General features: G+C 42.7%; 1 protein-coding gene across 1 annotated transcript in view; it reads right to left on the reverse strand.

Annotated features, from left to right (window-relative positions):
• cabp4 (calcium binding protein 4) overlaps positions 1-17669 on the reverse strand; it is a 20717-nt gene extending 3048 nt beyond the window's left edge. The window contains exons 1-4 of the mRNA XM_034306755.2: positions 17469-17669; positions 16120-16155; positions 15875-16028; positions 687-717 (exon numbers count right to left, since the gene is read on the reverse strand). Of these exons, the coding sequence (XP_034162646.1) occupies positions 687-717; positions 15875-16028; positions 16120-16154 (220 nt within the window). The 5' untranslated portion in view covers position 16155; positions 17469-17669. The remainder of the gene's footprint in view (positions 1-686; positions 718-15874; positions 16029-16119; positions 16156-17468) is intronic.
• Between the last annotated feature and the right edge of the window lie 1107 nt (positions 17670-18776).

Below are 18776 nucleotides of genomic sequence, written 5' to 3' on the forward strand. Positions count from 1 at the left end.
CAGATTTGGTCAGGCTAAAATTCCTGGAACGATTAAATATCTTTAGATTGTACATAAGTAATAAACTCTGTGTGTGTGTGTGTGTGTTACAGTATAATACTGAGTGACGGAGTGGTGTGATAAATCAGAGCTACAGTTATCTCCCTGAAGTTGATTATTTTCCTATAACAGCACGTCCCCACTTACGTTATAGCAGCTATAAACACTCGTTCCCTCACCAGCGTCTCTTTTTTCTCTCTCTTGAAGTTAATAAGACAAAAAAAAAAAAAAACGCTTGTTACGCACGTTACTGAGAAACCGCAAAGAAGTGTAAACTCCTCTGTCCTGAAGATGTCGGAGAAGTTACAGCTTTACCTCTGACACTGGAGACTCCTTCCTTAAATGTTACATTTACGGAAAACTTCATCATATTAATGATTTTTAAAGTCTGTTTATTATCAGTGGAGCGTTCGCTGTACACGTCCCTGTGAATGATCTGTTACGAGCGCATTAACATTAATATTAATATAAACCTGTGATGTGCAGCTGCGCTGCTGTCAGAGCTGCTGTTATAGAAAACTAATCAACACCTTCTGACCAATCAGAGTGCAGAATTCAGCAGCTCTGGGATGTAAATATCTACATTTCTCTACACACCCCTGCTGCTGTCAGCCAACAAAAACACACCATCGCCAACGTACACTCACCATCCAGCTCCTCCGGCATCAGCTTCCTGTCCTGTCACAAGAGACAGAGAGAGAGAGAGAGAGAGAGAGAGTGAGAGAGAGAGAGAGAGAGAGAGAGAGAGAGTGAGAGAGAAAGTGAGAGTGAGAGAGAAAGTGAGAGTGAGAGAGAGAGAGTGAGAGAGAGTGAGAGAGAGAGAGAGAGAGAGACAGAGAGAAAGTGAGAGTGAGAGAGAGAGAGTGAGAGAGAGAGAGAGAGAGAGAGAGAGAGAGACAGAGAGAAAGTGAGAGTGAGAGAGAGAGAGAGAGAGAAAGTGAGAGAGACAGAGTGAGAGAGAGAGAGAGTGAGAGAGACAGAGTGAGAGAGAGAGAGAATCATGACTCAAACAGAATCTAAATATGGAAATCATTAGAGTCCCAGGAGATGTGGCACATAAATATTCACTATTTACCACCATTCACTATCACACACACACACACACACACACACACACACACACACACACACACTGCACAGCAGCTCAGCACATTTATTTTGTCCTTCCTTTTCATTTAGAAACGCTAAGACGCTCTGGAGATGATAAATATAGTGAGAAACAGACGGGACATTTATCAGAGAGAGAAAGTGAGGAACTAAAGTGAAAAAAATCAGAGACACAAAACAGATGAGACAGAAGAATCACACACACACACACACACACACACACACACTCACACACACACACACACACACACACACACATTGTCTAATTGGATAACACCATGTCATGCTTTGCTATCCCTGATGTCAGTACAAACATGCTGTGACTAACATGATGAAATAGCAAGACTTTCTACAGTAACCACACACACACACACACACACACACACACCATCTCAATACAACCACATGCCACTTTTCTCTAATCACCTCTTCCCCTCTCCACCTTGTGTAGCTCCTCCTCTTTTTGGGTCAAGGAAAGCTATTTGTGTTGCGTCTCAGAGTGGTGCATTATGGGTAAGCGTGTCTCACAGGCATCCTCCTAAATCCTGCCAGCGCAGCGTGTGTGTGTGTGTGTGTGTGTATGTATATATCTTCAGCGCTGTGCATCAAGCAGGCTTCAGGTGAATGCTGATTGGTCGAGGCGTGGAGGTGTGTCCGGCTGTGTACCCTGAATCACTGTAAGCCTTTTTCAGCAGGTTTTATTACGAATTTCATATTAGTACTAACAATATTAATTCTAAACATTCTGATTCTAATACCTTATCTTATATTTTATTCATATTTTATTTTATATATTCTATATTTCTGGAATTTCCCACCTGCGATTGATAAAGTGTCATCTCATCTCATCTCATCTTATCATATCTTATCTTTCATCTTCATCTATATTTTATTCATAAAGAGTACTATAACTATAAAACTAAAAATAAGGACTAATAATTCCTGTTAGTTAGCAGGCTAACGTGTTGAGCATTAGGTAAAGGTGTAGTAATTCAATTCAATTCAGTTTTATTTGTATAGCGCTTTTAACAGTGGACATTTTCACAAAGCAGTTTTATCCCAGAAATAAATACATTCAAATTAAATGAAATCAAACTAAATTGTAAACAATAAACTCGTACTGTTTTTGTTGCTGTACTAACTTGTCTTAGATGTTTTGTTTAAGTACACAACATCCAAACTCATCTTGAATTTCTGTGAAAAACTGAAAAACCTGAACTGTCCTCTAACTGCTCGACTTTAAATCTCCACAGTATCAGTGATTCGCAACACGGAGGGAAGTGGAGGTAAATCAAGGGGCTTCTTCTTCTTCTCCACTCATTCTGCAGTAAAACACGTACTGTATAAGCAAGCGTTTGTCTCGTTGTCTTTATAATCATACAATCTTTATAATCAGTGCTGACGCTGCATCCAAATCACGTGTGCTCACTGGTGGTTCAGGGGGGCCAATACTTTGAGCAGAACAACAGATTGTACACCTACAGAGTGACTTGCATGGCTGCCCACACACACACACACACACACACACAATCAAATCAAACTGCAAAGCTAGCAAAACCTTTTAATCCTGATGAGATCTAATCCAAATGAGAAATATGTGATTTTTATAAAGAACACACACACACACACACACACATGCACACTCACACATCATTTTTCATTACGTCTTGTCATTATTTTGTGTTTCACACTCGCACGCTGGAGACTGACAGTGATTCACCATCACAGGTTATTAATACGCTTGTAATCATCTTATCTTTCAGCCTTGCGGATAGGAAGCAGTGTTTAGATGTCACACACACACACACACACACACACACACACTCTTCATCTATTCTCTTTTCTGACTGCAGTCACAGAGGTGTTGTGTAGTTGCACGTTAAAGTTGAGGGCAGTGCATTTTATTTTTAGTGGTTCGAGGATTTGGTTCATGGTTACGCTAACAGGCATAATGATAATAATAATAATAATAATAATAATAATAATAATAATAAAAAAACGCTTTTTATATAGCGCCTTTAAAAAGGCCTCTCAAGGCTCTTTACATCGGAAAAGAAAATAGAAACAGAAGTACATAACATAAAATAAAGTACATAAGCACGTCTCAAACAGGCGTTGTCGTTTTTTTTTGTTGTGGGCCGTCCTGCGATTCTTTCTTTCTAGATCTTTTTTTAAAATTAATTAATTTTACAAATTTTACAAATATTATACAAATTCAATAATACAATAAAATACAAGCCCATCCCCTACCTTTACAGATACATTGGTCTGAGAATAGAAATAAACAAAAGATAATATATCTATGGAAAATAACAAACTACATGTCCATAAATCTTCACTTTCATACACAATGCATGATGTTACTTCGATATCAGCTTCAAATAATAATCACATCTTTACCTTAGCTGTATTTAAAATTATACTCCATATTTTATCAAATTTTTCAGGTTGTCCCTTACATGAGTTTTTTTGGTCGACTATGTGACAGTAACTCATTCCATCACCGTGTTACTGATGATGTCTTCACTATTTAACCAGGTTCGCAATACACAGATCTCAGAAGCTCATAAACATCAGCACGATTTTCTTTCTGTTCAAATCAACTTCGCTTAGCAGCTTTAAATCGCAAAGCAGTGAAACAAGTCGAGGATCTTTCACCGCAGTGTTTCTAAGAATTTTTGACATTAATACAAATATTTGATTCCAAAATATTTCCAGTTGTTTACATTCCCAAAACATATGCATAATCTCTGCGTTTAAAAGATTACATCGAGGATATATTCGGCGTAAACAGTGACCTCTTGTACTGTGTATAGTATGTACACTGCATCAGATTCAACTGTATTGTGTTTTTCTTGGTTACTAATCAGTGTGAAAATCAGCTATATGATTTATTTACGTGTAACGCTTGGCTTCGTGCTAGCTTCGTCCTCAGTGTGAACTTAGAGTCACAGAGCTTTAACTGATCTGACACTGAGTTCACATTAATGCTCAGATTAAGTGAGAGTGAAAAAGTTGTGTCGAGGTTTTTTTTTCCCAAGTGAAAAACAAAAACTGACAAAAAAAAAGTCCAACAATTTATGAATATAAAAACACAAAAGCGGCATCTTCGAAACTTCGAAACTTCTGCACATCCTGTGATGGTGCGTAAGCTGCATTTGAACTATTTCATGTCACAGCACTCTTATTTATTTACAGATACAGGATTGTGAACTTTCACCCTCTTTGGTAGGAAAATGCTTTCTGAGGAAGAACATTTCGTAGATTTGTGCGGATTAATCTACAGGCTGTGAACGGCAAGTAACAGGGCTGCGTCCTAAACCACAGTGTACACACGAACAGGGTGCATAAATACTATAGACACTGTATTCGTCTACAAATATAGTAGCTTGTTATAGTTGTTGTATCGTTGTCAAATGATTACTTATGTTAGCGATTTTTAACTTTATTTGTTCTAAATATGGTTTGTTTGAATCTAATGACTTTTAAGTGTTTAATGATTTTAATAAATCCACTAGCGAGCCTATGATCCTGCTTGAAGCACTGTTACAGAAAAGTGTGTGATTAAGCTAACAAATTTATACGACATAGGGTTAGGGTTAACGTCAGAAAGATATCGGTCCTGCCTCTTGGTGATAAACGCCAGTGGTGATGTTTTACGACGCAAGTACGTCGTCGTGGCGCCAGAAATTGAGTCATCAGTATCGCTGTGTGTAGTGAGCCAGGGTCCTAGTGCCTGAACTCGCGTACACGATCTACTGATTCACCACTGAGGGAGCTAGCGAGCTGACTGAGACGCTAATTCATTCCTTTTAGCTAACGCGCTAACACAGCAGCTGTTTTGTGCTGTATTATATCCCACATAGCTGTGTTTGTGAATCCCTGATGTGATATAACTGTGAAGAAAAGAAAGAATACAGCACAAAAACGAAAATATCGAGCTACATGGCTAACGTTAGTGCGTTGGCTAAAACACAACCATCTTGTTGAAGGAGAAGTGCGCTCGCTCTGGATCTCTCTCATCTCTCTCTCTCTGTGTGGTGATCCTTCTCATCTCTCTCTCTCTCTCTCTCTGTGGTGATCCTTCTCATCTCTCTCTCTCTCTGTGTGGTGATCCTTCTCATCTCTCTCTCTCTCTCGGTGTTGTGTGGTTGTGGCTTGCTTTTCGGTACACCTGGCGCTGAAAGCATGGCGAATCCGGATGATAGCGCGTATAAATCGTGAAAGAACGTTAGTGTAGAGGAGTGTGTTTTAGCAGTTGGTAAAGTGGTGGGGTACAGCAACATTTTAGCTGCTTCCCGTATGAACAGCGCTATTGTGATCTTTTTTAACTCAATTGACAAAGCAAATGAAATGGTGCAAAACAAAGTGGTTTAAACGACTCACTCATATCGGTGCTTCCTCTCAGTACTCCGTCTAAGAAAATCATACTGTCAAACATTCCTCCTTTCCTAAAAAACGAGACGATTGCAAAAGAGCTCTCCCGTTATGGAAAACTGGTCTCTCCCATAAGAAAAATACAGCTAGGAAGCAAAGTACCAGAAATCAAAGACTCAAACATAATGTCCTTTAGAAGAATGGCATACATGGTGCTGAGCAACGGTGCGGAGGAGCTAGACCTGGTGATGAAATTTCGGGTGGATGGTTTTGACTATGTTGTATTTGTCACAACAGATGCTGGCATGAAATGTTTCAACTGCGGAGAAACAGGGCACTTGGTCAGTGCATGTCCAGAAAAACCAAAGATGGTCGGGGCGACAGACAGGCAAGCTCAGCGGACCAGTGACCCTGGGGGAGATGAGCCCTCTGTGTCCGCTCCCCCTGTGGCTGAGTCCTTTGCAGCTGACCCTCCTGCGGCCGAGCCCGTAGCTGCGGCCTCTCCCATGGCGGGTCCTGCTGAGACCGTTCCCCCTGCGGTCGTGGTAGGGCACGGCGGGGGAGACCCTGGTGCTGCTGTGGCAAAACCCGCGGGGGACAAAGCAGGAGCAACTGTGCCTGCGACGGGTGAGAACGAGGATGGAATGAGCGAAACATCATCAGAGCCCCCCATGCAGGTAAACCAGGAGGGGGAAACGGAACGTGGTTGTAGTGCTGACATCAGAAATGACGGAGATACAGATGTTGAGATGGAAGCAGAACCGGAGTTTAAGGTCCCCACCAAAAGAAAGAAAAAGTCTAGAAGCAAGGGCAATAAGCAGGTAAAAAAAATGGGTCAGAGGTGGAGGAAGAGAGCGATGATGGCTCTTCCGATTCAAACTGGTCACATTGTTCACAAGCTGATGAAAGAGAGGTGGTTTACACGGCAGCAGAAATCTCTAAGTTCTTAAAAGATACTAAAGGTAAGAGGGCAGTAAACCTAGAAGAGTTTTTTCCAGATATAGTGCAGTTTGTGAAAGACGTTAAGAAACTAATGAGAAATGGAGCCTTTGAAAAGACTGAGATCTACCGTCTTAAAGCAATGGTGACCAAACTTAAAAAGAATGAAGGTACATTTTAGCATGTCTAGCCCTGTTTTAATAAAAAAAAGGGTTGAGTTACATCAGATTATCGCTCACCTACTATATAATAATGAGTGCAATCACTGCGGTAACCCTTAACATTAATGGTGCTAGAGATCAAAGAAAAAGAGCAGCACTTTATGAACTGCTGAAGCAGAAACGAGCCGACGTCATTTTACTCCAGGAAACACACAGTGACGCAGGGAACTCCTCGGACTGGGAGATGGAGTGGGAAGGGCTCGTGTTTTTAAGTCACCTTAAAACCTCTCTTAGTGGTGGTGTTGCTCTTATGTTTTCACAGTCTTTTAATTAAATTCAATTCAATTTTATTTGTATAGTGCTTTTAACAGTGGACATTGTCACAAAGCAGCTTTACAGAAATAGATGGATTCACAAAAAAAATTGTAAATATGTGAATTTATCCCTGTGAATTTATCCCTAATGAGCGAGCCAGAGGCAACGGTGGTGAGGAAAAACTCCCTGAGATGATATGGGGAAGAAACCTTGAGAGGAACCAGACTCAAAAGGGATGCCATCCTCATCTGGGTGCAACAGATAGTGCGATTATAAATAAATCCCTTCTATTATTGTGTACTATATGGACAAATAGTGCAATTGTGCAACCAATAAGTTAATCACAGTCTTATGAAGTTGAAGAAGTTTTAAAAGGAAGACTTTTAAAAGTGAGAGCATGGTTTGAGAATGAGGTTTTTGTTTTTATATGTGTGTATGCTCCTACTCTGAGTGTAGAGAGGATACTGTTCTTAAACACATTAAGCACTGTAATTGGTTCTTGTAAGCAGAATGAAGTTTTAATCATAGGAGGAGATTTCAATTGCACTGCAGACAGGCTAGACAGGAACCACTTAGAACCTCATGCTGCCTCCCAAAAACGCCTGTGTGAACTAATAGTGACGCACGACCTGAGTGATATCTGGAGGAATTTCCACAGAACACAGAGACAGTACACATGGTCCCACTGTAAAGAAAACATGCTCTCACTGGCAAGGCTTGACCGGTTTTATGGTTTTAAACATCAGCTGAATGTTTTTAGGTCATGTTCTATCTATCCTGTGGGTTTTTCAGATCATTTTATGGTACAGTGTACTTTTAAGAAAAGTAATGTGAAGCCACACAGTGCGTACTGGCATTTTAATGCAGCGCTTTTAGAGGACCTTAATTTTAGAGAGAGTTTTATGGGTTTTTTTGGGATACTTTTAGGCTTCAGAAGCCAGTGGTGGGATGTCGCAAAAGTACAAATTAAATTGTTTTGTCAACAGTATGCTCACAATGTGACCAAGGACATCACCAGATCGCTTAGAGCTCTAGAGATTGAAGTAGTGGAACTCCAGGGTTTGGCAGAGTCCACAGGAAATCGAGGCCACATTGAGGCTCTCAAGAGAAAAAAAAATGCGTTGGCTGATTTGTTCGGCACAACAGTGCAGGGGGCGCTGGTCCGCTCACGCTTTAGAAGCATAACAGAGACGCTCCTTCCAACTTCTTCTTTGGTCTTGAGAAAAAAACCGGACAGAAAAGGTTTATAAATGCTGTGCGAACAGAGTCAGGGGAGCTTGTAACTGAACCTACTGAAATTCTCAAACAAACAGTCGGCTTTTACTCAAAGCTGTATAAATGTGAGCTCGCAGCTGTACAAGAGGTGGAGGAAGGTTTTTTTCAAAACTTTCCAAAACTAACTGAAGGGTCAGCAGACGAGCTTGACAGGGAGCTGACTCTGGAGGAGTTAGAGGCTGCACTCAACGGCATGGCGAATGGTCGGTTACCTGGAATTGACGGCCTTCCGGTGGAGTTCTACAAAGCCTTCTGGTTGGTGTTGGGGCAGGACTTCCTGGAAATGCTGAAAGCCAGCATAAACGATGGCAGGCTGCCTTTGAGTAGCCGTAGAGCGGTCCTGACCCTACTACCCAAGAAAGGTGACCAAACTGATCTCAGGAACGGGCGCCCTGTCTCGTTATTGTGCACAGACTGTAAGGTGCTCTCAAAAGTGTTGGGAACAAGACTGGGGAAGGTAATGGAGCAAGTCATCCACTTTGACCAGACGTACTGTGTGCCTGGCAGGTCAGTCTACGACAATATACATTTGATTCGTGATATTTTGGACATCTCTAGTCTATTGGGTGTGAAGACTGGTCTTATATTTATGGACCAGGAAAAGGCTTTTGATCGGGTTGAACACCAGTATTTATGGAGGGTGCTAGAGAATTTCGGGTTCAACTCAGGTTTCATGGCCATGATCCAGGTTTTGTACAGTGATATTGAGAGCATACTGAAAGTTAACAGTGATTTATGTGTACCTTTTAAGGTGTGTAGGGGTATTAGGCAGGGCTGCTCTCTGTCCGGCATGCTATACGCCCTAGCCATAGAACCATTACTATGTAATATAAGAAGTAAAATCACTGCTCTATCGATACCAAGCTGTAATACCCCATACTGTGTATCGGCCTATGCGGATGATGTGGTAATCATGGTGAATGGACAGAGAGACATTGACATTTTAACTGATATTATAAAAGATTTTAATGTCTTATCATCTGCAAAAGTGAACTGGAAAAAAGTGAAGTCATTTTAGTCGGGGATTGGAAGGGTGGGGAACCATGTCTCCCAGATAGTCTAACATGGAAAACTGGAGGTTTTAAATACTTGGGAGTGTACCTGGGAGACAGTACTTATGCAGAGAAAAACTGGGAAGGCATAAGTGAGAAAATAAAAGGACGTTTAAATAAATGGAAATGGCTTGTTCGACAAATGTCATATAAGGGCAGAACTTGGGTTGTTAACAATCTAGCTGCGTCAGTGTTATGGCACAGACTGGCCTGCATCGATCCACCCCCAAAACTACTTGCGGATCTGCAAGCCATGATGGTGGACTTCTTCTGGGACAAGCTGCACTGGATACCGCAGAGCGTGCTATACCTACCCAAGCAGGAGAGCGGGCAAGAACTTGTTCATTTATCCAGCAGGACTGTAGCGTTTCGCCTCCAGTTTGTACAGAAGCTCCTCACCGGCCCAGAGAGTCTCTCATGGAGAGCGGTAGCAAACAGAATATTGCAAACCGTGGGAGGATGGGGTCTGGACAAGTCACTGTTTTTAATGGACACTAAACAACTAAACTTAGCTGGACTACCTGCTTTTTACCAAGGACTTTTTAAAGTTTTTAACCATTTCAGAGTGCAGAGAGAGGACTGTCCATCACCACGCTGGCTCCTTGATGAACCGCTCATCCATGGTGCTTGGCTGGATGTAACGAGCAGGACAACTCCAGCCTTAACAAGAGCTTTGATCTCCTCAAGGACTGTGACTCTGTGACAGCTGGTGGAACTGACAGGACCGGACTTTGCTAGTCCAAATGACTTAGCAACACGGATAGGGGTGAAGTCTGTCCGTGTGGTCACACAGTGGTTACAAAGGTGGAGGTCTGCACTTACGTCAGAGGAGCACATACAGCTCAGGGACTATTGCGGTGAGCCCACTCCAGGTTTAACTATTGAAGCCAATCTGTCAGAGGTCTCAGGCATACTATGCATACTATGGCGGAGGAGCGAGTGTGGCGTGTAGAGCACGTGAAAGCGGTTGGCGTTTTGCCAGTTTTTCCGGCATTAAGTGCTACTTTTTCCGCTTAAACATCTCGGAATCATTACATATATTGTTTGAGTGTTTGTGAAAGGAAAATAGCTGTGTGCGCGTGTGTGTGTGCGTGTGTGTGGTGTATTGGAGAAGCATGGCGACTCCGAATAATAAGTTCTATGAAGGTTTGACTCGCCGGCACGGTGTGCGGGTGGTGTGTGCGGCGAGTGTTGAGGAATGTGTTCTAGCGATTGGTGATGTGGTGGGGCACGAGAATATTGTCGCTGCCTCCCGCATGAACAGTGCCATTGTGGTTTTTTTGAATGACGTTGAAAAAGTAAGAAAACTGACTCAGCATGGTATAGTTTTAAACAATGAACTTAAACTGGTTTCTCCCCTCAGTGCACCGTCTAAGAAGGTTATACTGTCCAATGTCCCTCCTTACATTACCGGTGAAGCAATCAGTAAAGAGCTGTCTCGGTATGGGCGACTAGTCTCCCCCATTAAAAGGATTCCCCTTAGCTGCAAGTCCCCAATACTCAAACACCTGGTGTGTTTTAGAAGAATGGTGTTTATGGTGTTAAAGGAAGGTATTGAAGAGATAAATGCTGTTTTTAAATTCAGGGTCGATGGATTTGATTACAGTATATTCGCTACTTCAGATACCGACATGAAGTGTTTAAAATGTGGCAAAATGGGGCATCTTGTTCGGTCCTGCCCTGAGAGGCAGAGTGACCCCGGTGTTTCTGAGCGGCCGGGGCAAGAAGCAGCTGAGCCTGCTGTGGCCGTTCCCCCTGCGGCTGCAGTTCGGCCGGCTGCTGAGGGCCCCGTTGCTGCTGCTGCACCAGAGCTGTAGGAGAGTGAGACCCAAGCCCAGCCTGCAGCCCAGAAGCCCACTGAAGCTACAGCAACCTCGGAGAAGCCCTGCTCGGCTGAACCGGCCGTGGAGAAGCCCTGCTTGGCCGAACCAGACCAGCAGAAGCCGTGCTCATCTGGTGAGAGCTCAGTGGGTTGTGGCACAGTGCTGGAGCTGCCTGCGCTGGCAGAGGCAGGCACAGAGGTGCAGAGCCGCCGCCCGGAAACACCGGTCACTACACCAGTGCAGGGGAACGGGGGAGACGATTAAAGGTACCGATTAAAAGAAAGAAAAAGGGTAAGGGACAAGGAAAAAAACAGGCAAAGACAGATGCAAAGGCTGAGGAAAAGGAATCGACAGTGACGAGTGCATGTCAGACTCTGTTCTTAACTTTGACTCTCAGGAGGACCAGTGAAACGTTGTCTACCGTGCTGAGGACATTAAAGATTTTTTAAAAAACACCAAATGGCAAAAGAATGTTGAAATAGAGAAGTTTTTCCCAGACCGTAAACAGTTTGTACACGACGTTAAACACTTTAGACGAGAAGGAGCTTTTATTGATGTTGAAATCTTCCGTCTAAAAAAACTGATAACTAAACTGATAAACTAAACAGGGAAAACTCTGATGATGATTAGATAAATGCGTGGGATGTTTTATATTGGAGAGGTTTTAACCCTCTGTTTCATGTTGCGAGTTTGAATGTTAATGGAGCAAGAGAGTACAATAAGAGAGTTAAGCTCTATGAACTTGTGAAGCAGAAGCGGATAGATGTTGTGATGCTGCAGGAAACCCACAGCGATGTTAGCAATGCTGCTGATTGGGTGAAGGAGTGGGACGGGTTGGTGATTTTAAGTCATAGCACATCACTCAGTGGTGAAATTGCCTTGCTATTTGCTCGCAATTTTATTCCCTGTTCTTATTCAGTTGAAGAGATTTTAAATGGGAGGCTTTTAAAAGTGAAAGCATTTTATGAGAATGAGGTTTTTGTTTTTATCTGTGTGTATACTCCCACCAGTGCAGTGGAGAGAATGAGTTTTTTAGATAAACTGAACAGCGTGATTTCTAACTGCAACGCCACTGATATTTTAATTCTGGGTGGAGATTTTAACTGCACGACAGATAATTTAGACAGGAACCACGCAGAACCTCATGTGGCTTCCCGTAAGCGCCTGTGGGAGATGATGGAGGCCCACGAGTTAAGTGATATATGGAGGAACTTAAATAAAAGTCGGAGACAGTACACGTGGGCCCACTCCATAGAAAACACACTCTCCCTGGCGAGATTAGATCGTTTTTATGGTTTTAAGCATCAACTGACGTTCTTTACACAGTGTTTTATTGTTCCAGTAGGCATCTCTGACCACAGCATGGTAAAGTGTACCATCAGCAAAGAGAACGATGGATGTGGCGAAAACACAAATCAAAGTATTTTGTCAACAGTACACTCTCAACATCACAAGAGACATCATTAGCTCTCTGAGAGCTCTGGAGATAGAAATAGTGGAACTTCAGCGTTTGGAGGCCACAGGAGATCGAGGGCATATTGAAGCTCTCAAAAGCAAAAAAACAAAATGAATGACCTGTTAGACATTACAGCACAGAGGGCGCTGGTCCGCTCACGCTTTAAGAGCGTGACTGAGATGGATGCTCCATCTAAGTTCTTCTTCAGTTTAGAGCAAAAAAATGGACAGAAAAGATTCATACATGCTGTGCGGACAGTATCAGGGGATTTCTTATCGGAGCCCACTGAAATTCGCAAGCAGACAGTCAGCTTCTATTCGAAGCTGTATAGCAGTGAGCGGTCAGGGGCACAGGTGGTGGAGGAGAGCTTCCTCAAAGACCTGCCAAATCTTACGGAGCAAGCAGCCAGGGAGCTTGACAAGGAGTTGACGCTGGCAGAACTCTACGAAGCTCTCCAGGGTATGGAGAACGGCCGGGCGCCAGGCATAGACGGTCTCCCTGTAGAGTTCTACAAGGCCTTCTGGGCAGTAATAGGGCAGGATGTGCTGGATTTCCTAAGGGACAGCGTGAGGGGAGGTAAGCTCCCGTTGAGCTGCAGGAGGGCCGTCCTGACCCTGCTGCCAAAAAAGGGAGACCTGACACACCTGAAAAATTGGCGCCCAGTGTCACTACTGTGCACTGACAGCAAGCTGCTCTCAAAAGCATTAGCCTTGAGACTGATGAAGGTAATGGAGCAGATCATTCACCATGACCAGACGTACTGTGTGCCTGACAGGTCTATATTTGACAATGTTTACTTTATTCGTGACAATTTGGGCGTCTCCAGGCTATTGGGCTTAAAGACTGGTCTGATTTTCCTAGGTCAGGAAAAGGCATTTGACCGGGTTGAACATGAATACTTGTGGAAGGTGCTGGAAACCTTCGGGTTCAACCCAGGTTTTATAGCCATGATCAAGGTGTTGTACAGTGAGATTGAGAGTGTAAATAAACTGAGAAGTCAGCTCTCTGGTTTTAATATTCCACACTCCAATGCTTCACTCTGTCTGTCAGCATATGCAGATGACTTGGTGCTAATGACTAGGCTCACAAACAGATGTCAATGTTTTAATTGATATTTTAAAAGACTTTCAGATTTTATCTTCTGCAAAAGTCAACTGGGCCAAAAGTGAAGCCATTTTAGTTGGGGAGTGGGGAGGTGAGCAGCCTACATTACCGGGAGGCCTGCTGTGGAAGAGGGGAGGTTTTAAATATTTGGGTGTCTACCTTTGTAAATAATGACTTTTTAAATAAAAATTGGGAGGGCACTGTAGAGTATGCGAAGGGCAGACTGAGCAGGTGGAAGCGGCTGGTCCCGCGGATGTCCTACAGGGGGAGGACGCTGGTGATCAACAACCTGGCAGCGTCGTCCCTCTGGTACAAGCTGGCATGCGTGGATCCGCCGCCAAACCTGCTAGCAAGCATCCAGGCCCTGCTAGTGAACTTCTTCTGGGATGGTCTACACTGGATTCCACAGAGTGTCCTTCACCTGCCCAAAGAAGAAGGGGGGCAGGGGCTGGTCCAGTTAGCCAGCAGAACTGCAGCCTTCCACCTCCAGCTCATACAGAGACTCCTCACTGGACCCAGAGACCTAGTATGGAGAGCAGTAGCCAATGGATTACTGCACACAGTCGGAGGACTGGGACTGGACAGGACTTTGTTTTTAATGGACACGAGAATGCTGGACATTTCCGGATTACCGACCTTTTACCGTGGGCTTTTTAAAATCTGGAACTTTATTAAAAAACAAAGCAAGCACTGTGGAACTGTACACTGGCTGCTGGAGGAGCCCCTTGTTTACGGGGGGCGCCTGGACATTTCTGGGGTGACCGTCCCTGCACTGTCCAGGGCTCTCGTCTCCTCGAGGATCGTGACACTCCGGAAGCTGGTGAACGTCACGGGGACGGACCTGTCACGGGCGGAGGACCTGGCAGCGCACATAGGACTGCGGTCCTTGCGTGTTGTCAATCAGCTCCTACATCGCTGGAGGTCCACCCTAACATCAGAGGAGCGTGTTCAGCTGATGAACTACCAGACCACGGAAACCGGTCCTACAGAGGAGGGACCGTTCCCCCAGCTGAACATCGCTCCTGACCTCGACGGGTGTGGAGGTCCCCTCCTGGAGTGCCGGGGAGAAGGGGAGATGGACTTTGGATCAGTGTCCGGGAAGCTGCTCTACAGGGCCTGTGTTAAGGTTTTAAATAAGAAAAAGCTTAGTGGGCGGGTAGACACCCCATGGAGAAGTGTACTGGGTTTTAGTGATGATATTAAACCAGAGTGGAGGGCACTGTACAAACCACCATTAACCAAAAAAGCTGCCGACCTCCAATGGAGGATTTTACATGCTATTATTTCTGTGAACTCTTTTGTTTCACAGAAGAGAAACTGTTTTGTTCACAGAGAGAAACTGTTTTTCATGCTTTTATTCACTGCTCCAGAGTACAGTCATTGTTTGTGTTTTTACGGAGCATCTTAAGGTCTTTTTATGTAGATTTTTCTGTTCAATGTTTATTCTTGATTTTAAATATGTCAGGAGACACAGATTTAAGTGCCAACTGATTAATTTTATCTTTGGTCAGGCTAAAATGGTAATCTATCTGACCAGAAGAAACAAAATGGCACAAAAAACACAGACTCTGATGCAAAAAAAGTCTTCTGTAGACTAAATCAAGAATTCTGATTGATTTTAATTTCTACAAGAGTATGAACGATCTGCAGATGTTTGAGACAGTGTGGTGTTGGGAGAAAGCTCTATGTTCTGTGTCAGAAGGAGAACTCTGCTTTGCACCTGAGCTCAATTAACCCTCACACCTCACAATTTTTCACTGTTATACTTACCCTAATTTATTGAAATGTTTTTAATATTTATTTATTTATTTATTTATTGAGTCACACTGATTGTACCATGTATAATGTGACTTGTTCAAATAAAGGACTGTAAAAAGTAAAAAAAAACTCTCTCTCTCTCTCTCTCTCTCTCTCTCTCTGTGGTGATCCTTCTCAACTCTCTCTCTCTCTGTGGTGATCCTTCTCAACTCTCTCTTTCTTTGTGGTGATCCTTCTCAACTCTCTCTTTCTTTGTGGTGATCCTTCTCAACTCTCTCTCTCTCTCTCCCTCTCTCTCTCTTTCTGTGGTGATCCTTCAGTGCACCAAATTCCAACCCCCAGCTCTTGACAGGACTGTCATGGCGACTCACATGTTTCAGCTTTAAGACTAAACACATCTCCGTTCTCTCTCTCAGTGATAGCTGATAGATGACAGTCTTTAGACGTCTCTGTAGTGAGGTGTTGTACCTGTCCGAACAGCGTGTTCAGGAAGGACGTGTACGCCGTTACTGAGCTCTGGCTGATTTTTCTCTTCTGATTCCCAGCTTTAGGTTCTTTAATGCTGCTTTTCAAAGCCGAGCGTAACGGAGGATCTGATGGAGGAGAGGAACCGGAGGAAGAACTGAGGAGAGAGAGAAGTGTTTGCACTCACTTTTGGCCTTCATTACCTTCATGATCTTCAACATCATCATTTTGTTTTTGAAATGACTTACTTTTGACTCGAGGATGATTTACTCCTCTGAGACATGCTGAAGAAAGAAAATAGAGATTTTATTAACTACTACACAGTTACACCTAAAACTGTGCCTTGATCCACAGCCATAAAACACTTTTCTACACAATAATGATATACATGTAGATTAGGATTTTAAATAAAATTCACAACACAATAAGGCTAGTTTGCTAGCTAAAGAATTGCTAAAGGAATCGCGTCTAAAAGTACTTTAGTAACAGGAAGTGAAATATTTCGGTGAATATAATTTATCTGTCCTGAATTGCAGTGCTTTTTTCTTGCTCATGTATGCAGTATAGTTAATTACCAAAGTTGTAGTATTTGTTATATCTGTGAAAAAAACAAAACAAACGTGAAGCTGCTGAAGTTTTATGGAGACAATTACAAAAAAAAAGTTTGATCCTGTGATGCTGGTGAGGAAGAAGGTTGAGGAAACACCATAAAAACAATGCAGTGATCCACCTGAAGCATAAACACCGGGTTTCAGCGGATCAGTGAACATTAACAAACCAAAACACAACACAAACACAAAGCACATTCCTACACTTACAACAATCACTAAACCTGACTAAACAGTCGTAGCTGCTGTAGTGATCAAATCAGTCGCTAATCAGTCGTTCTGCTGTCGAATACAGTGACGACTCGTGACCACTCCTACAGAGAGTGATAATTATAAATATGCAAATGATATGCAAATTATAATGTGATAAATAACGCACTCAATCGCTCATATCTCTGTTTTATCCTGCTTTTGCCAAGTTTTTCTGCCGTTTATTTTAAAGACACAGAAGGTCAGGTATAACTCTTTAAATGACGAAGCTCTATGATAATGAGTAGATAATTAGTGATAATGGCTTTTTAACTTTAATTAGCTTCTGAAACTACTTTCTGTAAAAAAAAAAAAAAAAAAAAAAGTAACAGGACGATTTTAATGCAGCACATATGCTTCCTGTCTTCTCTTTTAATGAGATGAATGCGTTCTCAGGACTCGCTAATGATTAAACGGAGGCTGGAGTCGCTGCCAGTCAGCACGGCCACGAAAACAATCTCACTCCCTAACAGCATTAATTAGAAGAACGTATTAGAGGAGACAGAAGCTAATTAGAAAACTAACCGGGCTGTAAAGAAAGAGGCTCCAGTGTGATGTGTGTGTTCGATATGGACGCTTTAAAACGAACAGTGTGACTCTGTGTTTAATGACGTGACCATTACAAATGAACAGCACATACTATGTCAATAAAATAAATAGATTATGATGGAATGTTTTTGGAGAAATATAATCTGGTTTCTCAGTTCTTGCTCATGGACTTCATGGTGTTTCTTACTCACCTTCAGTTGTAGAAGTCTGATGTTCCTCAGATGTGTGATAAGTTTTACCCTCGTTGCTTCTGGCTCATTCTTTAAACAGATGATAATCTCTGCTTAACTATGGACGGATTATTGAAGTGTTTGGATTAAGTCATGTGACTGTTCTGGTTAATGTGACAGTCCAGAACAGGCTGTGTTCCAACACGTTCTTGTGCTCTTCTGTCCATTTGTCCTTGTTTGGCAGGAGATTTATAGACTTTAGGAGCACAACTTGAATAAAAAGAATTGCAATCTAAAATATGGAGCATAAAAAATGGAGGTTTCTAAATAAAATATCACAAATTAAAAAAAATAACATTTGATTGGGTTTCTGTCTTCTGTCTCATCCACCTTTACATGCTAGTGAAGCTATACTATATACACTATATGGCCAGAAGTATGTGACCTTCACACACATATGTGTTTCTTCTCCAAACTATCAGAAGCTCACAGTTGTATAGAACGTCTCTGTGTGCTGTAGCTTTACAGTTTCCCTTCACTGGAACTAAGAGACTCAAACCTGTTCCAGCATGACAATGCCCCTGTGCACAAAGCGAGCTCCATGAAGACATGGTGTGTGAAGGTTGGAGTGGAAGAACTCGAGTGTCCTGCACAGAGCCCTGACCTCAACCCCACTGAACACCTTTGGGATGAACTGGAACACCGACTGAACCCCAGACCTCCTCGACATCCCAACATCAGCGCCTGACCTCACTAATGCTCTTGTAGCTGAATGAACACAAATCCCCACAGCCACACTCCAACATCTAGTGGAAAGCTTCCCAGAAGAGTGGAGCTCATTATAACAGCAAAATCTGGAATGAGATGTTCAACAAGTACTTTTGCTTTTATAGTGTATGTCACTTCACTTTGCTAGTGAGTTAGCAAGTTGATACGACTCCCTCATGGTTATTTCTCCATGAACATGAATTCAATTAAATTCATTTTTATATATTTCATTTGTCACAAAGCAGCTTTACAGAAATCCAGATACAGATTTAGATTTATCTTTAATGAGGAAGCCAGAGGTGACGGTGGAGAAGAAAAACTCCCTGAGACAACATGAGGAAGAAACCTTGAGAGGAACCAGACTCAGAAGGGAACCCATCCTCATCTGGGTGACACCCGATAGTTTGGAATTATAAATCATTCCCTTCTATTATTGTGTACTATATGGAGAAATAGTGCAATTGTGCAACCAGTAAATTCATCACAGTTTTTGCAAGAAGTCCGGCTGGTTAAAATCTATCCACTGTCCACTGATGGAGTCCTGAGTACGAAGCTGCTCGT

This window comes from Pangasianodon hypophthalmus, chromosome 8 (genome assembly GCF_027358585.1).
Source record: "Pangasianodon hypophthalmus isolate fPanHyp1 chromosome 8, fPanHyp1.pri, whole genome shotgun sequence".
NCBI lineage: Eukaryota > Metazoa > Chordata > Actinopteri > Siluriformes > Pangasiidae > Pangasianodon > Pangasianodon hypophthalmus.